The following is an 18877-nucleotide window of genomic DNA, read 5'->3' as shown; positions in this document are numbered from 1 at the left end:
CTCATGGTTTTTTAGAGCACCTGGAGAGCTCTTTGGTATTACTGGAATTTCACTAAGGCGCTAAGCCAGCTGTATTGCTACAAACCAAAAGAAGTTACCTCTAAAGTGTCCAGGGAAATAATTCACTGTAAAATTTCCTTCTGCATATCCACTATCTCTTTGGGATCCCTAAGAGAGGAGAGTCATCCTGCTCTTTTCTTTGACAGGTCTATAAATTGAAGAGTAAGAGTACCTAGGCGAGGAGGGGATTCATCGAAAGAAATAAATCTCCAGTGGTGCATGTAGGAAAGTAGGAATCAATAAAGGTTTAAAAGAAAAAGAGGTGGGTATTCTACATGGATTGAATTAATTACATGCAGAAAAAATACTTTGTTCTCTGTGGAAGCCATGTGCCTTCAGGAAGTAAAAAGGGCAGTTAAAGAAAGGGTACATCATCTTCAGTTTCAAATGTTATACCTTTGAATCAATGATGGATAAAGTGAAAATATTTCTATATTTTTCAAAACAGTAAGATTCTGTTTGCAAGAGATAGCAGTGGACATCATTCTTTATCCTTGAGTGATGGAAAATACCAGTATGTTATCATGTGTTTCTTATCACACAGTTTCAATGTATTTTTCTCCTCCAAGAATAACTTCGACTTCTTAGCCCTGGCTTTGGAAATATGTGGGTTTATTTCAAATTATTTCATGATAATGCTTTTCTTTGACATGTTTGCCTTTGTTCTGTATCTGAATACCAGCAAGGCCTGTTATCAAGATGGGAAACACAGAAAAGCATTCTTTTTGCTGAATCTCTGAATAATTTCTGCATCTTTACCTATGCAGTCTTGTAAATGGAACTGCTACATCAAAGAATTAATCTAATGTGGATGTTCAGGCTTTCAGGTGGTATGGAGAGCATCTGTCTGAAAATTTATGCTAATTTATGTGGGTTTGAAAAGGTGTTTCTGTTTTTTTCTTGTACGCAGAGATGTTCAAAGTATCTTATCCTTGGTATTGTTATTTAGTGTCGAATAGCCTCTACCAAAAAAAACCCAGAATGTATTTTTGGTGAGTGAGGAACAGCAGGTCCTGAAGGGTTTAAAATAGATGACATACGATACCAAGAATAGCCCAGTGCCACTTAGCCAACCTGAGAAACTATTCAAAGAGCAAACCAAAATGGAGGGCAGTTCTATACTCCATGCTTTCACTAACATTTATTTTGCCATTTTTGCTTTGTTTTGCTTCAAGCTTTTAATTAAGATTTCCTTGGCTTTGCTGACCCATTTCTATATTGTTAAAGGCAACAGAAAAGAGGCTGCCAGGATAGCAGAAGAGATCTATGGAATAGTCCCAGGTAAAGTAAAAATATGGACTCTCTAACATTTAAATGTATATTTGCTACATTTTTGTAACTTGAGGATTTAAATCAGTGAGTTGCCATGAAATGAGGAATTTGTTGCTAAATGCATGTGTGAGTGTTTTAACCTGAAGTGCCTTCCATTTCTGGGGTCTTTGCAGTGTCAGTATGAGCTGGCATGATTTAGGTGTGCAAAATATGAGACTCCAGCTCGAATGAGAACAACATTTGCTCAAGGCACTATGGTAAATAAAAAGATTGTTCTCGGAAGCAAGGCATTCTTTAGCAGTGGTTACAGATGGTTTTACTAAATATCCAGCTTTACTGCCAGAGAATATTTAGGGAAAAGTTTTAGCACACTGATTTTTTGAAAGGAGATGCTAGGAGGATATAACTAATGATTTTATGAATCCAAGCCAAGAATCCTTGTTTTTTTTTAAATCAGATGATAAAAATGAATGCAGCTAAAATTGTTCTGAAAAATATATGGCACATGAATATATTGTATTTTGTAGGTTATTTAGTAGGTCATGGTTTTGTTTTTTTCTAAGTTATTTTACTCCTTCACATCACTCCCATAATAATGAGCAGACGTGTGTTTGCATGCCTGTTAATTCCACTAATTAAAATGACCCAGTATTTTAAATTTACTGCTAATGAGGACTTTTTTTTCTAGTTGAAGATTCTTATCAGCGTTGTGACATCACACATTTTTATGTGACTCATTTGTTTGGCACTTGCTTCATGATGGATTGTGCCACCATGAACAGGCACATGAAGGGGAGCAGAACACGAGTGGTGTGAGATGGCCACCCAAAGCAGAAAGATTAAGATCTGGCCAAGAGAAATACTGCAGCCAAGCATTTTTTTCAAAGCCTTTATGAAGCCTGTATATATACAGGCGTGTCTTGGCTGTTAATTTATTTTTTGTTCTCCAGAATATAATTCCTATTATTAATTACTGTCATTTTTTATCAAGCACCTTTATGCAATCATAGTCAGACATGTGGCAAACAGCAGTTTTTCCTTCATGCAGGTTCTTATTGAGGTGCCTTCAAATTCAGCAGGCCATAACATATTTTTATTGCAAGTTACCATTTGCAAAAATCCACTGAGGATAATCTTACAAAATGCAAGATCATGTGATACTGTTGCTGGGGCACTATATCGTATTACAGTCAGAGCTTCGCAGCATTTCTCCTTGCAGTGAAGTAGCACAGCAGCAGCAGGACTGCTTGACTTATCCATAGACATTTAAAAGGAGAGTGCTTTCAGTCATGTCACTCACAGCTGTGAAGGGAAGATGTGCCCCATATGGGAACTATATCTGCCACACATTTCAGGGAGGTAGGTTGTGGTGGCTGGCATGGAACTGTGCAACAGTTGTCATGGCGAGGGATGTGTGCGCATACACATGCATTGGAAATGCATGTGGTAACATGCACTTCCATGTGTTACACTTCAGGCTTAAAAGGTTAAATAAGGCACTGTAGCTCTGTTGTCTGAGTTACTTCTGAATCTTCCTGCCGTATAAGGGCTCTGGGCTTTGTCACTTGCGATGTCTTTTGATTTTCTGAATTGAGCTTGCCTATTTCAGTCACCAGCATGATGAGGGGTATGGGGTATTTTGGACATTTTCAGGAAGATGTTTCTCTCTCAGCCTGCTTGGTTCTTGTTTCCATCATTTTGACTGCTGAGTTCTACCTGGTCATTCAGAGCCTTGTCATATATTGTGCTAGCTGGTCTTTTCAATCCAGCTTCCTGCCTTAGGAGACCAGGAAGAGCTCCCTACATAAATGGAAATAAAAGTAATAGTTATAGTTAAAAGCGTAACCCCATGAGCTCAAGTGCATCCTGCCTCTTGGGTACACAAAAGCAAACTCTCTTGGCCAAGAGTGAAACCTCTGCTGCGTCCTTGGCCTCAAGTCCCCATGGATATGTCTGTGCGTCTCATTGATTTCTCACTGCCTTGGGTATCATTTGAAATGGAGATAAATCACCCTTTCCATTCTCTCTGGTGTGTGGCGTAGCTGAAAAAATTGAACAGGACAAGAGTTTCAAATAAGTGCCCATGGGGTTGCTGTACAACAGAGCATGAATACAAACATTGGTGTTGCTTCTGTCCTGTGGCACTGCAAATGCAGCTGGCCTTTGGAGAAATACTTACTATCTACTGTGTTGTGGTATGGTTATAAATTTTAATATGGAACAAGAAATTTTTCTCTCTACTTGAGTGGCAGGGATTTAACCTTGGGTGGCTGTATATGCCTGTAAGTAGTAGCTATGATAAAGAATTTTTTTTCTTGGCACGTAAATAGATTAAGATAAGAAAAAGGGCAAGCAAGACTACATGAAGGAATCCAAACAGTTCAACATCTCAACATTATTAAAGAAGAAAAGTAAAACCTCAGGCAGAATTTGTTTTTCCATGCATTTTCTAAAATCTTTCAGTGAAGAGAATGATGAAATATATTACCTGGTAGCCTGAGATGGAGGATGTTATTTATGAAATTGTCAGTTCAGGAAAAAAAACTCACAGGGACATGTCAGAATTCATTTGATGGACAAGTCATCCCCATGTCTCCCTGCTATGCATCTCTTAACTAAGTGCCAGGGAAGCTGGGATGCAATTTGTGTCAAAAGCTCCCTGGGAAAGGAGGAGGCTGATATGGTTTTGAATAAGAGAATTGCAGGGTTCAAAAGTCTCCCTATGAGACCCAGCAGCACTAAACTTGTGATCTTTGCTGAAGCATGTTTTTAGCTGTTCTATTAAAAGTTCTGCCAAGAAGCTTTTGTTTAGGTCCCTTAGTGAGCAGCCAGCTTTCTCAGGATTGCTGAGCCCTCAGCTGCTCTGTTGAAATCAATTTATCAAAAAGTTTCACCACTGACCCCACATTGATTTTAGTCCTGATCTGCATTTACACAAGGCTATGTTTCCCCTGTCCTCCTGGGATCTGCCTCTGCTGCTCACCTGAATTAGCTTCCATGCATTTGCTGTTTCAGGCAGCTGGGCAGACCGATCCCCTCTTCATGACGCTGCCTTCCAGGGACGCCTCCTCTCTTTGAAAACCTTGATTGCACAGGTAAAAGCCCACAGGTAAAGAAAAGATTGGGAAGCAGGGTGGTTTTGCGTGATTTACATCTATGAGCTGGTAATAGACTGTATCAGGGCATAAGAAATATGGCTGTATGAATAAGATATCAGCACAAATGCTTTTGGGCATGTATTAGTTTGCTTAGTTAAGATGCTGGGGACAAGCCCAGGACAAAGACTATTACAGCTTGTAGCTTGCTATATGATAAACAATGATCCTTGTGCTTTTTCTCAATGATACACCATCAAACTGGGCTCGAGAATAGGGACAATAAATATATATAGACTATAAAAAAAACCAACTGTAGAAAGCTATAAAAGTGCATATTGCTTTATATAAAGGGAGAGCTGTCAGCCTGAAACCTTCTGCTCCAAATGGAACCAGAAGAAAGAGAGGAGGAAAGAATACACTAGAAAGGACAAGAAGCTGGATATGAAAAGGGATAGGTTATGGTTCTTCATGCTTTGCCAACTGTCTTCCTTACCACTTTGATTTAAACTCAATGTCCTCATCTGGCATGAATGGTCAACTATCATCCCTCTTCCCCCTTCCCCCACAAGGCAACTGCAGGGAAATTAATTCCCTGAGTGTAAAGCTCTATGACTTGGCCATCAGACCTTTTATAATCAAGGTAAATAATTTCTACCTGTGTGGCCACAGCTTGAATGGAGGACATCCTCAAGGAGTGGAGCTGACAGTGTGAAAGCCTCCACTCCAGACTTATGTTGAACTGCAGCTAAAAGATGTTGCTGTTTACAGACAGTATATTTTTATGGAAAAGGAAGTGGTGGAGGTTAGGGATAAAAAAAAGAGGGCTTATTCACTGAGGGATGTGATGGTTTTCTGACCCTCTCTATCTCCATTTATGCTGACCTTACACCATCTGATTAGTGGAGCACCCAGAGTTGTGGTTATTCACTAGATGCCCTGGTTATGCACTGGTCACGGTTATACACTGCAGAAGCATACAGTGTTATGGTTATACATCATTTAGTCAATCTACCCCTTCTCCTTCTCCTGAAGACATTTAATTTTTGGAGTAAAGGATGAGGGTCCCTGCAGATGAAAAGAGATCAGGGCAGCAATGTCTGTAAAGCTTGAATTGAAGCTCATTCACCACACCTTGATAAATGTAAGGACAAATCTGTTCATGGATCAGCACAATCATTGCTCATTGCTTCTAATATAGTTACACTACTAGCCTAAAATTAAATGTTGGACTATATTTGAGTATATATGGGACACTCAGAAGTATCTACGGAAGGACCATAGCTTTCAAGAAAGCAGTGAGGCTTTGGCTCCATAGGGAATGCCTGGACATAAGGAGATTATGTAGTGCTGGAGATTGAAAAGAGCTCAAGAACTCACCAATGCCTGTTTCAGCACCCAAACAAGAGTTTGATTTTTCATGTACATTGAAAACAAGGTTTAACATGAGCAGTGTTTGGCAAACAGCCATAGTAAGATTTATAACTCATTCTCCATTTCCTAATGGAAGGGATTGCTGTTTTGCCCAAGATATCAGTACTTATTCTTTCACTTGCAATGACTGAGTTTTATTTGTTAAATATATACGTATATATATGTGAATAATGATTGAGAATAGGTCTCCTTAGGAGTCTCTAGAAGACATTGATCTTGAAGGAATATGCTGATTATTAAGTATGAAACAATTATACAATTAGAAAATGGAATCATCTCAATATTTTTTCAAGGTTTTATCTATTCTCATGGTACTATTGTAATGCATGGAAAATTTTAACGACAACTTTTACATTACTAATGTTTTCGCATGACCTAAAACCGATTGTTTTTCTATCATAGAATGCCTAGCCTAAAGTGATTACAATGGTTGCTTTTAATACTCTTGACGTCAGGACTGATGACTTTTTTACAGTGTTATGCTGCTCCCAGGTACTCATTTCTGCCCATCCCAATGAGTACTGCATACCAAAAAGTGCATTGCTGCCATCTTGTGAGCTGTCCTGTCTATAGCACATCAGGTGGAGACAAACTGCGTTTCAAAACATGCCATCAAGAGGAAAACAGAGCTGCTTCCAGGCCTGGTTGTAAAATCTTAATTATCAGGAGATTTAGTTGCATTCTGGGGAAAACACACATGACAATTGTTTTGTCCTTTGTGAATATGTCTGGTTTGTCTTTGTGCAGGAATAGATGTGGCAACTGTCATTTAGGTAAATACTTGTACTAATGTATTTGTAAATCACTGTTTTTTCTTCCAGTGTAAAACATTTCCTGAGTGGTCAAATAAGAGGAACTGATCTGTGGGTGAGATTTGTCTCATCTTATAGGTTTACCAAGTACTTACCACCTCTGAGGGAAACAAACTGGGTACTCCATATAATCAATGAAAAACTTTTAGGGCATAATTCATCTGACCTACTAGAAACAGCTGCCTTAGCACGGGATGAATCATATCTTAGGGATATCTCCCTACTGAAGGAGCTGCCAGCTCCAGCCGAGCTGTTGATACTTGTACCAGAGTCATCCTCATTCAGGGAGGTGAATCCTACCATCTGTAGCTTCTGGTGGTGGACTTAATAGAGGAGGTAATGGCACCCTTAGAAGTGTAAGAAACATGATGTCTTTCCTGTGATTGACCGTGCATCATAACACACTAGAAACAGAAGGCATAGCTTGTCCTTGCTTCTTTTTTCACCCCATCACCAGCTGTGGTATGTGGGGACAAGAACTGAAGCACTGAACAGCACCTTCCAACCAAGCACCTTCCCTGGACACGCACCCAGTGACATGATGCTCTCCAGCCATGGTCTGACTGCACCCACGCGAGCTCTGGGGGAGCTTGTGTGGTTTGTGTTTTCCCCTCACACCCTGGCCCTGTGTTGCAGGGTTTCAACGTGAACCTGGTGACGACGGACCGTGTGTCAGCTCTGCACGAGGCCTGCCTGGGCGGCCATGTCGCCTGCGCGAAGGTGCTACTGGAGAACGGGGCCCAGGTGAGTCCCAGGGAAGCCAGCAGGGACAAGGGCACCTGGAACTCAGGTGCTCCCTGCATTAATGGGGAGGTTGGACAGGCTGTCTGTGTGGCAGGGCCAAGATGCAGATGTACAGGAGCGTCCCAGATAGAAACGTGGAAAAATAAAACAGTGCTTTGTTTCCATGGGTGGTGGATTTGCCTTCCCCTTGTGTCACATCATTATTCTCTTTTATTTTCCTTCTGTGTGTGAAACACAGTTGTGATTGATGGAAAAGGAATGAAAGATGCTAGGTGAAAATAACCTTGAAGAAAGTAACTTATCCCTTCCCCCTCCCCCAGTAATGATCTCTGGGATTATCTCTGGTTTTCTGTGGGATGGTTTGGAAGTCTTATGTAATTAAAAATAGATGTTCTTGAAGCAACAAAACATTTTATCTGCTAATAAAATAAGTCAATAATACGGTCAACAGACTGTTTTGTAACTTCTGAAAGAACATATGCCAATCTGCTGCTCTCCTTTTTTTGCTGTGCTTTCCTTTATTTCCCTATGATACCAAACCATTCACTCCACAATGGCTGTCTTACCATTTTCTCCTCTTTTACCAGTTAAACCAATGCCCAGTGAAGAGGGAAACCAAGGAAGTAATTTTTCTTCTTCACTTATGTCCTTGCTTACCCTTGGTTACCAGCTTGCCTGCATTGCTGTCCCTGTTGTGAAGTGATGCTGATAGACCTCCAGTGCCTCCAGCAGCTCCAGCCACATCTGCCTGATGAGACTGGGGACAGGCGGGGGGCAGTGGAGATCCATACAAATTGGCACATGCTTGCATAATCCATTGCTCTTCTCTGGTGTGCCACAGAGTTAGAGAGATGCAGATTTGCTGCATGAATTGCTCCTGAGGGCTTGCTACATAGTTAAACACAGCATAAACAGGCACGTGGTGGGATTCTTGGGGTGTACAGCACAGGGCCAGGAGTTGGACTCGATGATCATGATGGGTCCCTTCCAAATCAGCATATTCTCTGATTCTACAATTCTGTGATCTACAGCACAGTGCACAGCATAAGCCAGGGATGCTGCTGTCCCAGCGGAGAATGGTGACGGTGGTTCTAGCCAGGTCTTTACGTTAGAGGGTGGGGGAAGGAAATTGTTTCTCTCTTGCATAGACACATGCATATGGACTCTTTCAAGCTCTTTTTCTGTTTGGGATTAAGACTATGTTTCTGTGAAATTTCTTTTGCTGGAAACGTGTTTTCGGGTGAAAGTATTAAATGTAAAGTAAATGTTTTCATTTAAAAAGCAAAGCCATTTTCATCTGACGGTGTTCTACCTTGAGGCCAGATCAAACTATACTGTACCCATTATGGGTGCATACGGTTATGAAGATATTCAACTTCTCCATATAAAAAAAAAAAAATTAAAAAATTGCATTTTTAGCAACTCCGGGAGAGGCATTAATAGCAGGCAGTGTCACTGCCTTCTGGGAAAGAGTGCAAACATCAAAGGAGAATGTTATATATGTTATGTCACAACATATAACTCAGAAAGTTGTAAATAAAATAATTTCTGAAATTACACATGACAGGAGTCTCATTCTGGTGCATTTCTGGTGTGCACATGAGGCACTGTGCAAGGGCGTTCCTTTTAAATTGGATTATCCTGAGTGTATCTTGCCATTCCAGGTCAATGCAGTCACCATTGATGGGATCACCCCACTGTTCAACGCCTGCTGCAGTGGCAGTGCAGCGTGTGTCAACATGCTGCTCGAATTTGGAGCCAAGCCACAGCTGGGGAACCACCTTGCTTCGCCCATTCACGAAGCGGTCAAGAGAGGTAATGTTCAGGGTGTGAATGCAGCTAACAATAACTAAATGAGGAATGCATCTTTCACTGATGACAAAATATTTTAAATTAATAGTTCCATACCAGTACAGATCAATAGGCTTGGCTTTTTCACAGCTCTTGTTCCCTGTAGGTTGTACCTGGGTGTGTTCTGCTCTGCAGCAATTCAACAACTCTTATCTCCACAGGTCACAGAGAGTGCATGGAGATCCTTCTGGCTCATGAGGTTGACATTGACCAAGAAGACTTGCAGCATGGGACCCCTCTCTACGTGGCTTGCACATACCAGAGAACAGACTGTGTCAAGAAGCTTTTGCAGCTAGGTACACCTGAAAAGGGGGCCAGGGGAGAGCTATGGTGGTGTGAGCCAATTCTTCTGGTCTCTCTGAGCTGCCTCACCACTGCAAACATCATGGGTTATTTCCACAAGTGGTGTCTGGGCAGTGTAAGTCTGTGAGACTCATTTGAAGCTATTAAAAATTTCACCTGCATTGATGAAGAAATGATGATTTCCTCAGTTAAAAAAAAGGCTGTAATTACATAGACCTCCCTGGGGCTATCTGAATGTGAAAATGAAATTCTTTTACTTTTTTGAATGATAACAGGAAGCACAGAAAATGCTGGCTAATATTACTGACCAAAATCAACTCTTGATTATGATAAACTGCCATGTTAAACATAAAATTCACCTATTTCTCAGGGGATGATGAAGGCAGCAGTAAAGCTGCTTGGAAGAATAAACACTGCAGGTCCAGACACAGCCTCTGAGCTAGCATAAATTTTTCTATCGGTGTACATTACCTGACTTACACCTGCTTGAAGTGTGACCCTGCTGTGCCCGGCCAGCCTAGGGCAAGCATTTTGCTTGCTGTGCTCCCAGAGTTATTACAATGAGATATCTAAAGGTGGTGAGTTTTCTTGGGGTTTTGTTTGTTTGTTTGTTTTGTTTTGTTTTCCCTCTGGCAATTAAATTAACATAATCCATGTTAGATTTTATGCTATTAACAAATTTAAAGAGCATATGGTAGGCTTTGAACATCTGCTGGGTTGAAGGTCAAGCTGCTCAGTTCTGACCATCGCAGACAGGGTTTGGTGGCCTAGAGGACTCTAACAGTGCAGGTATTTGACCTGCTGAACTTTGCACAGCTGCTATTGAGAGGAAGGAGTGAGTCCTGTGTGCTGTCTGTCTCCTTCATTTATTGAGGCTACTGGTGGAAACCAGCCTGTGTTATGTGGGTTCAGACAGTTCCTGCTGCCTCCCAGATCTAACCATGGACTCTTGTTGACTCAAGGAGCCAACGTTAACATGGGGAAACGATTAGACACCCCCCTCCACGCAGCAGCAAGGAAATCCAGTGTGGAGATAGTCGTCTTGCTGACAGACTACGGCGCTAACCCAAAATGCAGAAATGCTGAACTCAAATGTGCCCTGGACCTTGCCACACCCAACAGCAAAGTGGAGCAGGCACTTCTGCTTAGGGAAGGTGATGATTTCCTTTCTTCTTTTATTTTATTTTTTTTTTTAGTAAAGCAGTATTTATTTCCTTTACCTAAGTAGATTTTCTTGACAGCTTTTATAAGTAACGCTCTATATAAGTTCTCTTCTGCCTTACCTGCTCTGCTGCTTTCAAGCTTGCAAACCATGACAGAAATGACTAAGAGAACTCTGTTTTGTTGCTAGATCTGCCACATACTGCTAAGGTTTTAGTGGATAAACTGTTCAGTTTTTCTGTGTTTTCATTTCCTGTCTACTGAAGGAAAATCATACATATTTACCTATCAGGACTCTAAGGGTTAAAACCTACTGTAAAAATTTATTCAAAGATAATATTTTAGTACCACCATCTAGTATTCAGCCCAGTACTGTGGGTCAATATCCTGCTTCCTGCAGAAAAAGTGACATGAGTGTGTGTCCTCGGTTGCCAGGAAAAAGCAGAGCTGTTTGCCAGGTGACTATTCAGCTTCGCAGCACACAGCAATTCCATGTGGTTCATGGGGCTGCAATCCCAGCACAGACGAGCACTGCCCTTTGCAGCTTACCTTCAGCCTTCTTGCAATTAATTATCTTTCCAGTCTACTCAAAAAACTTCTGAGCAGAAATGAATGCAGATCCTCCTGTGCCTTTTTCACCTGCACCACATTTGGCCAGAAATTGATGCATCCAATAACAATATCCCTGTGATATGGACTTGCTGAACTAATTCTCCCTCCCTTCCTCTAACCTCCGTGTTTCCCAGCTCACTGGTACCCTGTTAGTCAGTTTGTGCCCGCCCCGAGGCTTTGCCCATGCAGAAGATGCATGGTGCTTCCCCATGAAATCAGCCTATACCTTCCCAACCCACCAAGGACCAAAGCATGATGTGCACAGAAGGCCCACTTCCAAACAGCTCTTGGGTGGTAAATTAATAATTGTCGGTGTTGCACGCAGGTTTTACACCAGCTCTTGAACACCGGTTGGCTTTATGGAGAAAATGAAATATTGGCTTAATATCCTTCTCCTATTCCCTTTCTCCATGACTTTTCATGCAGAGCTTTAATTTGCCATGTTGAAAACCTTCTGGGAGGATTTTTGCTTGAATGTTTCTTACCTCTTGTGACTGCTGTCCCTGTATCTGAGATGCTCCGATGTGTGAGCAAAGGCAGTGCTGGCAGTTGTCCTGCTCCAGCTCCCTGTGTGAACTAGAGACTGTGGAGATAAAGAAATAGCCCAATAATAATAATTTTCTCTTCCTGAACTTTCCTTTTGATTTTCACTCTCAGCTTGTCACCCTCTCCTCCCTTACAGTCAGAGGGACTAGAGGGGCACTTCAGCTCCTGCTGGCTCTCCATTTTTCAGACATGAAGTTTCTTCAGTTTCCTCACCTTTAGTCACACTTTCACATACTTTGCTATGTCTAACACGCAACTTGCCTTTACCCCTACTTCTGTGTTTTCTGAGGTCCTTCTGTTTGAAATAAGAATCCCAGGTTGAAGAGTTTTCCTATCTGCAACTTCTCCGCTGTGGTTACTTAGATGACTCCATTTAATTGCTCCCCTTACTATTAAGTGATGTGAAATATAAACCATATCTATTTTCCTAACTACTCGGGGAGATGGTAGCTTCTTTCTTCACTTCCAATCAGTAGAACAAGTGCTCTTTTCTACGTATCTCATATTTTTCTATTAATTACTTCTCAGAGGGGACATTATCAGCCTGTTTAGGCTCCTAAACTTTCCTGCAGTAAAAGGACAGATTATGAAGCTTATCTGTTAAGATATAAGGACGGGCCTTTAAAAGCACACATCTCTACCCATTACATGTCAAACTCTGCTGTGATTGCTACTGTTTGGGCAGAAACAGGAGTGGCAGGGCTAAGACAGGTTTCAAAAACTGAGCACCTCTGCACAGGTGTAAAGGTTTCATTTGGAACAGCTCCAGCAAGAGGAAAGCAAAGGAGAAGTAGGGACACATCCATTAGCAGCTTGCATTTGCAGGTGCAAACATGTAGTTGCAGAAGCAATGGAGCCTCATATCTGGTGGGTTTGTGCCTGGCATGCCCCTCACCTGACCCGTGGTGGGTGCAGTTGGGGGAGCTCCTGGTCACCCTGCGGGGAAGCCACGGGGGCAGTACCGCTGTGGGCAGTGCTGTGCCCAGGCTGACCTCACCATTGTCTGGATGAGTTATCTGGCAGTTTTCCTACCAGTTGACCCTCTGATGTTTAACAAGAGCTTTTCACATAAAGCAACCTTTCCCCCGGGGCCTAGGGAAGGACAGAAAGGCCTCTCATCTTGGTGGTTTTTTGGGTGTGGGTTTTTCTTTTTCCTCTCAATGTCTTTTTGCACAAAACTTTTGAAGACTTTTTATCTTTGATATGTTTTTCCTACAGTCAGACTTAGTAAAAATTGGATTACATAGTAAGAAAATATTTTGAGGAGCACTGATAGACTGACTGACATACATGTTCAGAGACAGTGTAGTCATATAAAAAGGCTAAGTTGCAATTACTATTTGTGCAGGTACCTGCTGAGACACCAGCAGTTGGAAGAAGCACATTCTATATATGTGAACAACTAACTGTATTTATCCTGTATCTTTATCCTTGCAAAACTGCTGGGAGTTGTCTTATGTCCTGAGCAAGGGCTATGTATCCCAGAGCTCTCTATCTCCAGTGCAGACAACTGGAGATTGTCTGGAGGTATTTTAAGTGTTTGCTCAAGAAAAGATGCACAAAAGGTTAGCAGTGCATACAGAAAAATGATTTTTATGCTCATAGTTTTCAAATTGCTGAACCAACTTTGACAACATAAATTAAATATGAACAATAATCTATTTAGCCATCCCTGACTTCAGCAAGTCACTGTGTAGTGCTTGATCTGACTTGCAAATCTTGCTGGTGTTTGTTGCTTTGACTTATACTGCTGATGGGGTTGGAGGTGCTTATTCTTGCCTTTTCTTTTCCTCCCAGGTCCTGCCAGCCTTGCCCAGCTGTGCAGGTTGCGTATCAGAAAGCATCTAGGTCGGTCGTGCCTATATACAGTCCACAAACTGCACCTGCCTGAGCCGCTTGAGAACTTTCTCCTTTATCGATAAGTCTGTGACTGTCTTTATACTGGAAAAGAAAGAGGAACAAATGGTTGTTTACTGTAAAATTATTATAACAAAGAAAAAAATCAAAGGCATCATGTACTGTCTACTGCGGATACCAAACATGAGCTGCTATGTGAAAGTGCAAATTGAAAACACCTTTTCACAGACAGTGAATGATATTGTGGATACAGTTCCCTCATGGTCTGTTGCCACATCCACTTACACCAGCCTGAGAGTTGTAAAACATGAACAACTCTTGACATGTGTTTGACTCTTGACATGTGTTTGACACTTAACATGTCTTTGTAGATGCACATGCACACCTTCACCTACTACCTTGCCCTGCCCCCTCTCCCCCTCCTCTGCTCCCCGATTTTCTCTGCATTCAGAGCTATATTTATTTGTGTATTATCTGTGCAGCTTCTTCCCCTTGTCTATCCAATCTCAATGTCAAAATCAAGGTAATGGCTGTTATTCTTCCACCGGTGTGAGAATGAAAGCTTTCAGTGCTGAACTTCAGCCGTATGTAACATATTGCACATCTTTTGTCAGATTTGACTTCACATCCTTTCATCTCTTTCCTATAGTCTAGTGGAGTCCTAGCAACTACCAGCAGGCTCTGGCTGTCCAGACACTGTACATCCCTGAGCCCAGCTGCCCCCAGCACTAACACATCTTGTCCATGGAAGTGCAAGTGATGTTACCAAAGCAGGAACATGGGTTTGGAGTAAACCCACAAAAATGTGTGAAAGTCTTAAAGAAAAACACCCTTCATCTCTTCTGAAAAAAAATCCCTCCAAAGCTCCTATCACCTCAGATCTGGCTGTGTTCATTACAAGAAGAATTTTTCTTAGCTTAATTCCAGGACAGAACAGCAAATGTTTTCATAGGCATAGTAGATGAGATTTCAGTGTCTGTCGTTTGCAAGGTTTAAAGAAAAGCAAAGGAAGAAGTGTTGCTTTTTTGGGCTTTGCATGCTTTGACATTTCTCAAGATAAATCCTTGGACTGTAGAGCAGGAGTGAAGCAGGGCCACTAAAGATGATTGTGCATCACCCAAATGTTCTCTTTGCTGTATTTTCCTCACCAGGACAGGTTTGCAGGCTTGTCTGCTCCCTCACTCCCTGTTCTAGAGGCTTTAGTTACTTTCCTGGGAGAAAGGATTTTTAGAGTGTTGTAACTTTGTCCATTGTGGTATTAATTTAAATAAATAACATCAGGGTTAGTAGTTTGGACACAGCAGAGCTGAAAACATGAACCTGTTTGAGCTGAAAAATGTGTGATCCAGTAGCTGATGCAGTACCGGTGTGACTTTGTAAAGGTTTGTTTATTTTTCCTGTGGAGGCTGTCCTGAGGGGAGAAATGTTTTTTTCAGAGCTAGGTTTTGGTAAACTTCTGCCATGAGACAGGCAATGATGTTTCATTAGTTGTAGTAAAATGGGAAGCTGAGTTAAAAGGAGGGTCTTTCTCCTATTTGCTCAACTTCACAGGTCCAAGAGGCTGCTGACAAGTTTCTAGGCTGTGAGATGTAGGGGTTTTGTTATAAGTTAGGCATGCTGGTACTAAGTTTCACTGCCCATACAATCTTAAATCAGGGGGCACTGACCTACTGGACCCTGAATACAAGATTGGCTTCCAGCAGCCTTTGAGCTCCTGTCCCTGCTCCAGCAGCAGCAGTCTCTCTGGTTTGATACTAATCCCTTAATGTTACAATGACAGTTTCTCTCTCTGAGACAAAGGTCGAATATTTCCTGTACTTCCTTATGATTAATTCAGCACAAGTAAGATAAATTGAGCTCTCAGCAGTTCATGAGACTGGACCTTCAATGTTACAGTCAAAATGAATGCAGTTTTCAGCCTATGTTTGCACATATTGAATGCTATCTGATGGCAAGAGCTATTGCCCATAAAGTTGTCAGTGACATCAATGACCTTGTATAGTACAGTACATCATGAATCTCAGAGATTTGAACACTAAATTCTCAAGAGCCTTTGAAAATCAAATACTATCAAGAAAGAAATGTCTATATTAATCTGATGTCAGCAGACCTCTCACAGTTCTATCTTTACTGCCAACTCACCTGCTCTGTTTATAAGGTGGCAGTCAGAATACCATCTGGTATCTAAAGAGAGAGACAGAGCCTCAGCTCTGTGGGTTGTCAGACTTGCATTGCAATCAAGGAACTAAGGCACTTTCTGGGATCTATTTCAGCCTGTGTAATGCTGAATTGATTTCCTGCTGCGATCATCAATGAAAGCAGTATTTCCCTTGCATAGGATTTTAAATTGAAAAATATGTCTCCATTAAAGAAATGCAAAGTCTGTTGAGCCTCTCAGGAAGCTTTATGTTAAGAAGCAGCGTGAGCTGCCCTATATTTATTCCTGATATTAGCTTCCTATCAAAAAATCACCTCACCTTTTCTTCCTCCTGGTGACATAATTCTTCCTGAAATTCTGTATATCAGAGAGTCTGTAAGGAACAGAGTCTCAATAAATCAGAAGAGAAGCTCAGAAGTCCTGACATTAAGTAATTTCCTTAGAAACTTTACCTAGACTTTCTTGCTCTTATCTCAAAAGATTAAGTTACCAATTTAATTCTCATTGACTATGCTTTGTGTTGTAGCAATGCATGGAAATAGCTGGAGGAGGTATTTAATTTTTTTGTGAACATGCTATGTTATATGAGGATAACGAAAAACTGTGACAATTTTCTGTGACACTACTGAATCTTGCTGATGATTTTTCAGAAAGGGTTTGGAAAACATCTGTCATGTGTGGATACAGCTGCTTTTCCCTGGGCAGGAGAAGGGCTAACTAATCTCACAGAGTCTCTTTCCTTCAAAACCAGTGGTGTCTTCTCTGTCCTTCCATGGTTTTTGACTGAAACCAGTTATTTGCATAAAATATGGTTTTCATGAGAAGATAGACGTTTTTATGTGCTGATATGTCCACTGCTATACAACATCCCTATGGCTTTACCCCAAACAACTGCCAGTACTGTCTGCTGCAGTGGAAAGTGCTGCATATTTCAACAGGAATGACTGGAAAATATCCTGGCTGCTGGGAAAGTTTTTCCACTCAACAGCTGGGATAGTTTTTCCACACAAACTCTCACTGATTCTGAGTACAGAAACTGACTTGCAATGTAAAGCACAAGCTTGGGCTATGGATACTCCCTAGCTGTAAAGTCCCTGCTCCTGAGTATGTTTTGCAGGAGTGGCTTCAATAGGTTACTGATGGGCAATAGAAACCCAAAAGACTTCCTTTATCATTCTCAATCTGTTGGCACACTTTTCAGTTTTGTTAATCATCTCTTATGAGAGATCCAGAGCGGCCTCAGAAAGGCCAGTGATGAGGACCTCACAGATCTCAACCTAATCAGATTTTGGCTTCAAGCCATCATTCGTTACTCAGTGTATGTCTATGATTGCTCAAGATCCAAAGCAAACCAAAATTAAATGGGCCTTTTATCAGCCCTGTCTTTATCTTTAAAATAAGCAAGCTTCTTGACAGCATTCTTCCTACCACTAGATGTATTGTTCTGTCTCCAAAGTTCTTTGAAACCCTTTTCTCTTAATTCCCACTGTATTTTTTCTCACACCACTGAGCGCTTGTTCATAAGCATGTCTCTCCTGATCAGCTTTCTCCTGAATTCACATATTTCTTCTCTGACAATAAGAAAATGGGTTTTAGTTTCCTTAGATTAAGAAATCTAAGTCTTCAACAGAGGCATCTTAGTGAGGACCAACCTTGTTGGATGTGTTATTTCCCTGGTTCACCAGGCTGCTGTGCTAAGGTTCCCCACCTCCAAACATTGCTTTAGAGAAGTGTGTACTCCTGAGGCACGTGCAGTGCTCAGAGACTTCTCAGCTGGTGCATCCTTGTGGGAGCAGGACTGCACTTGTCACCGTGTTTGTGCAGTGCTGGAGCAAGTAATTTTGCCATAATGGGTGCTGTCTGGTCCATCTCCAGGCACGGCACCTCCTCTTGCTGGCTGGCTGCACATAACCAGTTTGCTCTTATGTCTGATCACAGCAAGAGATGAGCTGCTGTTGTTCATGGTTTGCAGTAATTTGTAAAGATAGTTGTGGCGATGCTCTTCTCACTCCCCCTCTTATTGTTATTTCAGCCTCTTGCCCAAAATCTGACTCGACATGTTTCCCTGTAGTTGAGAGCAATTTTTCTCAAAGTCTTATCTGTGAGCCTTCTGGCTAATGGACCACCTCCTCAGGAACACACAGCAGTGAAAATAAATAGACCAACAGATTTTGGAAGTGTTTAATGAACAATTTTTCTTGGGGTAGCTAGGAAAAGTTACATTCTAATTTGGCCTCTCAGTTCTCTGCTTTGATCTTCTGACCAGTTTCTTGGGTTCAAGGTGACGTCTGTCTCCTACAGTGCAACTCTGCTATTGGCATTGAAAAATACTCCAATCTCTCCAGGATTCAACTTTTCATAAGAGATGTGCCAGTCCCTGAATTTCTGTCTGTCCAGCTGAATCTGCCACTCACAGAATAAAATTTAAAAGGTAGGGAAATGCTAGGCTGATGAAGCTTGCTGTCATACTATAAGAGCCAAAATTACCCACATCTGCCTTGAGGTGCCAATGTCCCACCTTTCCAGGCAGATGCAGACTCTGAGGGACACTGTCTGTCCATCCATCTGTATGTTCTTTCTTCTTGTATTGGGACATACCTGTGCCACTACAGGCAGTGAGATGGGACGTTCATCTTCTCCCGACTGTCCTCCCCCAGGGAATTTGAATCTGGTCAACATCCACCTCATGGCATTTAGATTTCTTCTCGCCACACATGCTAGAAAGAAATATTGTGCTGTCCTCATGCAAACCCTTGTGAAAGGGATCAGTGTCCCCTCTGTGCCACTCTCTGCCCTCCACTTGCTGTCTACTGTGCAGGGCAGGAGGCACAGGGGCTGCCCGACACCTTTATGTCCAAACCTGACCAGTCTCCTGCAGCACAATTCTGCTATTGGCATTTAACACCCCTCCAGTCCTTACTGGATTGAAAATATAGGTGGTATGTCCCAGCAGGGTGTTAGGGCAAGTCTGA

General features: G+C 41.8%; 1 protein-coding gene across 1 annotated transcript; it reads left to right on the top strand.

Moving 5' to 3' along the window:
• Positions 1-1163: 1163 nt before the first annotated feature.
• On the top strand, positions 1164-13885 carry ASB11 (ankyrin repeat and SOCS box containing 11). The gene is made up of 7 exons (XM_027688896.1): positions 1164-1341; positions 4348-4427; positions 7310-7417; positions 9082-9232; positions 9430-9564; positions 10534-10725; positions 13688-13885. The coding sequence occupies exons 1-7, from the start codon at positions 1164-1166 to the stop codon at positions 13810-13812; spliced, it is 969 nt and encodes a 322-aa protein (XP_027544697.1). The 3' UTR covers positions 13813-13885.
• Positions 13886-18877: the final 4992 nt, after the last annotated feature.

The sequence above is a fragment of the Neopelma chrysocephalum genome, unplaced genomic scaffold (assembly GCF_003984885.1).
Source record: "Neopelma chrysocephalum unplaced genomic scaffold, ASM398488v2 Primary Assembly neopelma1_76, whole genome shotgun sequence".
Lineage (NCBI taxonomy): Eukaryota > Metazoa > Chordata > Aves > Passeriformes > Pipridae > Neopelma > Neopelma chrysocephalum.
The sequence above is the reverse complement of the archived record's forward strand: the minus strand, read 5'-3'. Positions and strand labels throughout refer to the sequence as shown.

Excerpts from the sequence above, each read along its gene's own strand:
- ASB11 (XM_027688896.1), top strand. The coding sequence starts at position 1,164 with ATGGAGGGCAGTTCTATACTCCATGCTTTCACTAACATTTATTTTGCC. Across the intron at positions 4,428-7,309 it reads TGAAAACCTTGATTGCACAG|GGTTTCAACGTGAACCTGGT; the intron begins GTAAAAGCCCAC and ends CCTGTGTTGCAG. Across the intron at positions 10,726-13,687 it reads GGCACTTCTGCTTAGGGAAG|GTCCTGCCAGCCTTGCCCAG; the intron begins GTGATGATTTCC and ends TTTTCCTCCCAG.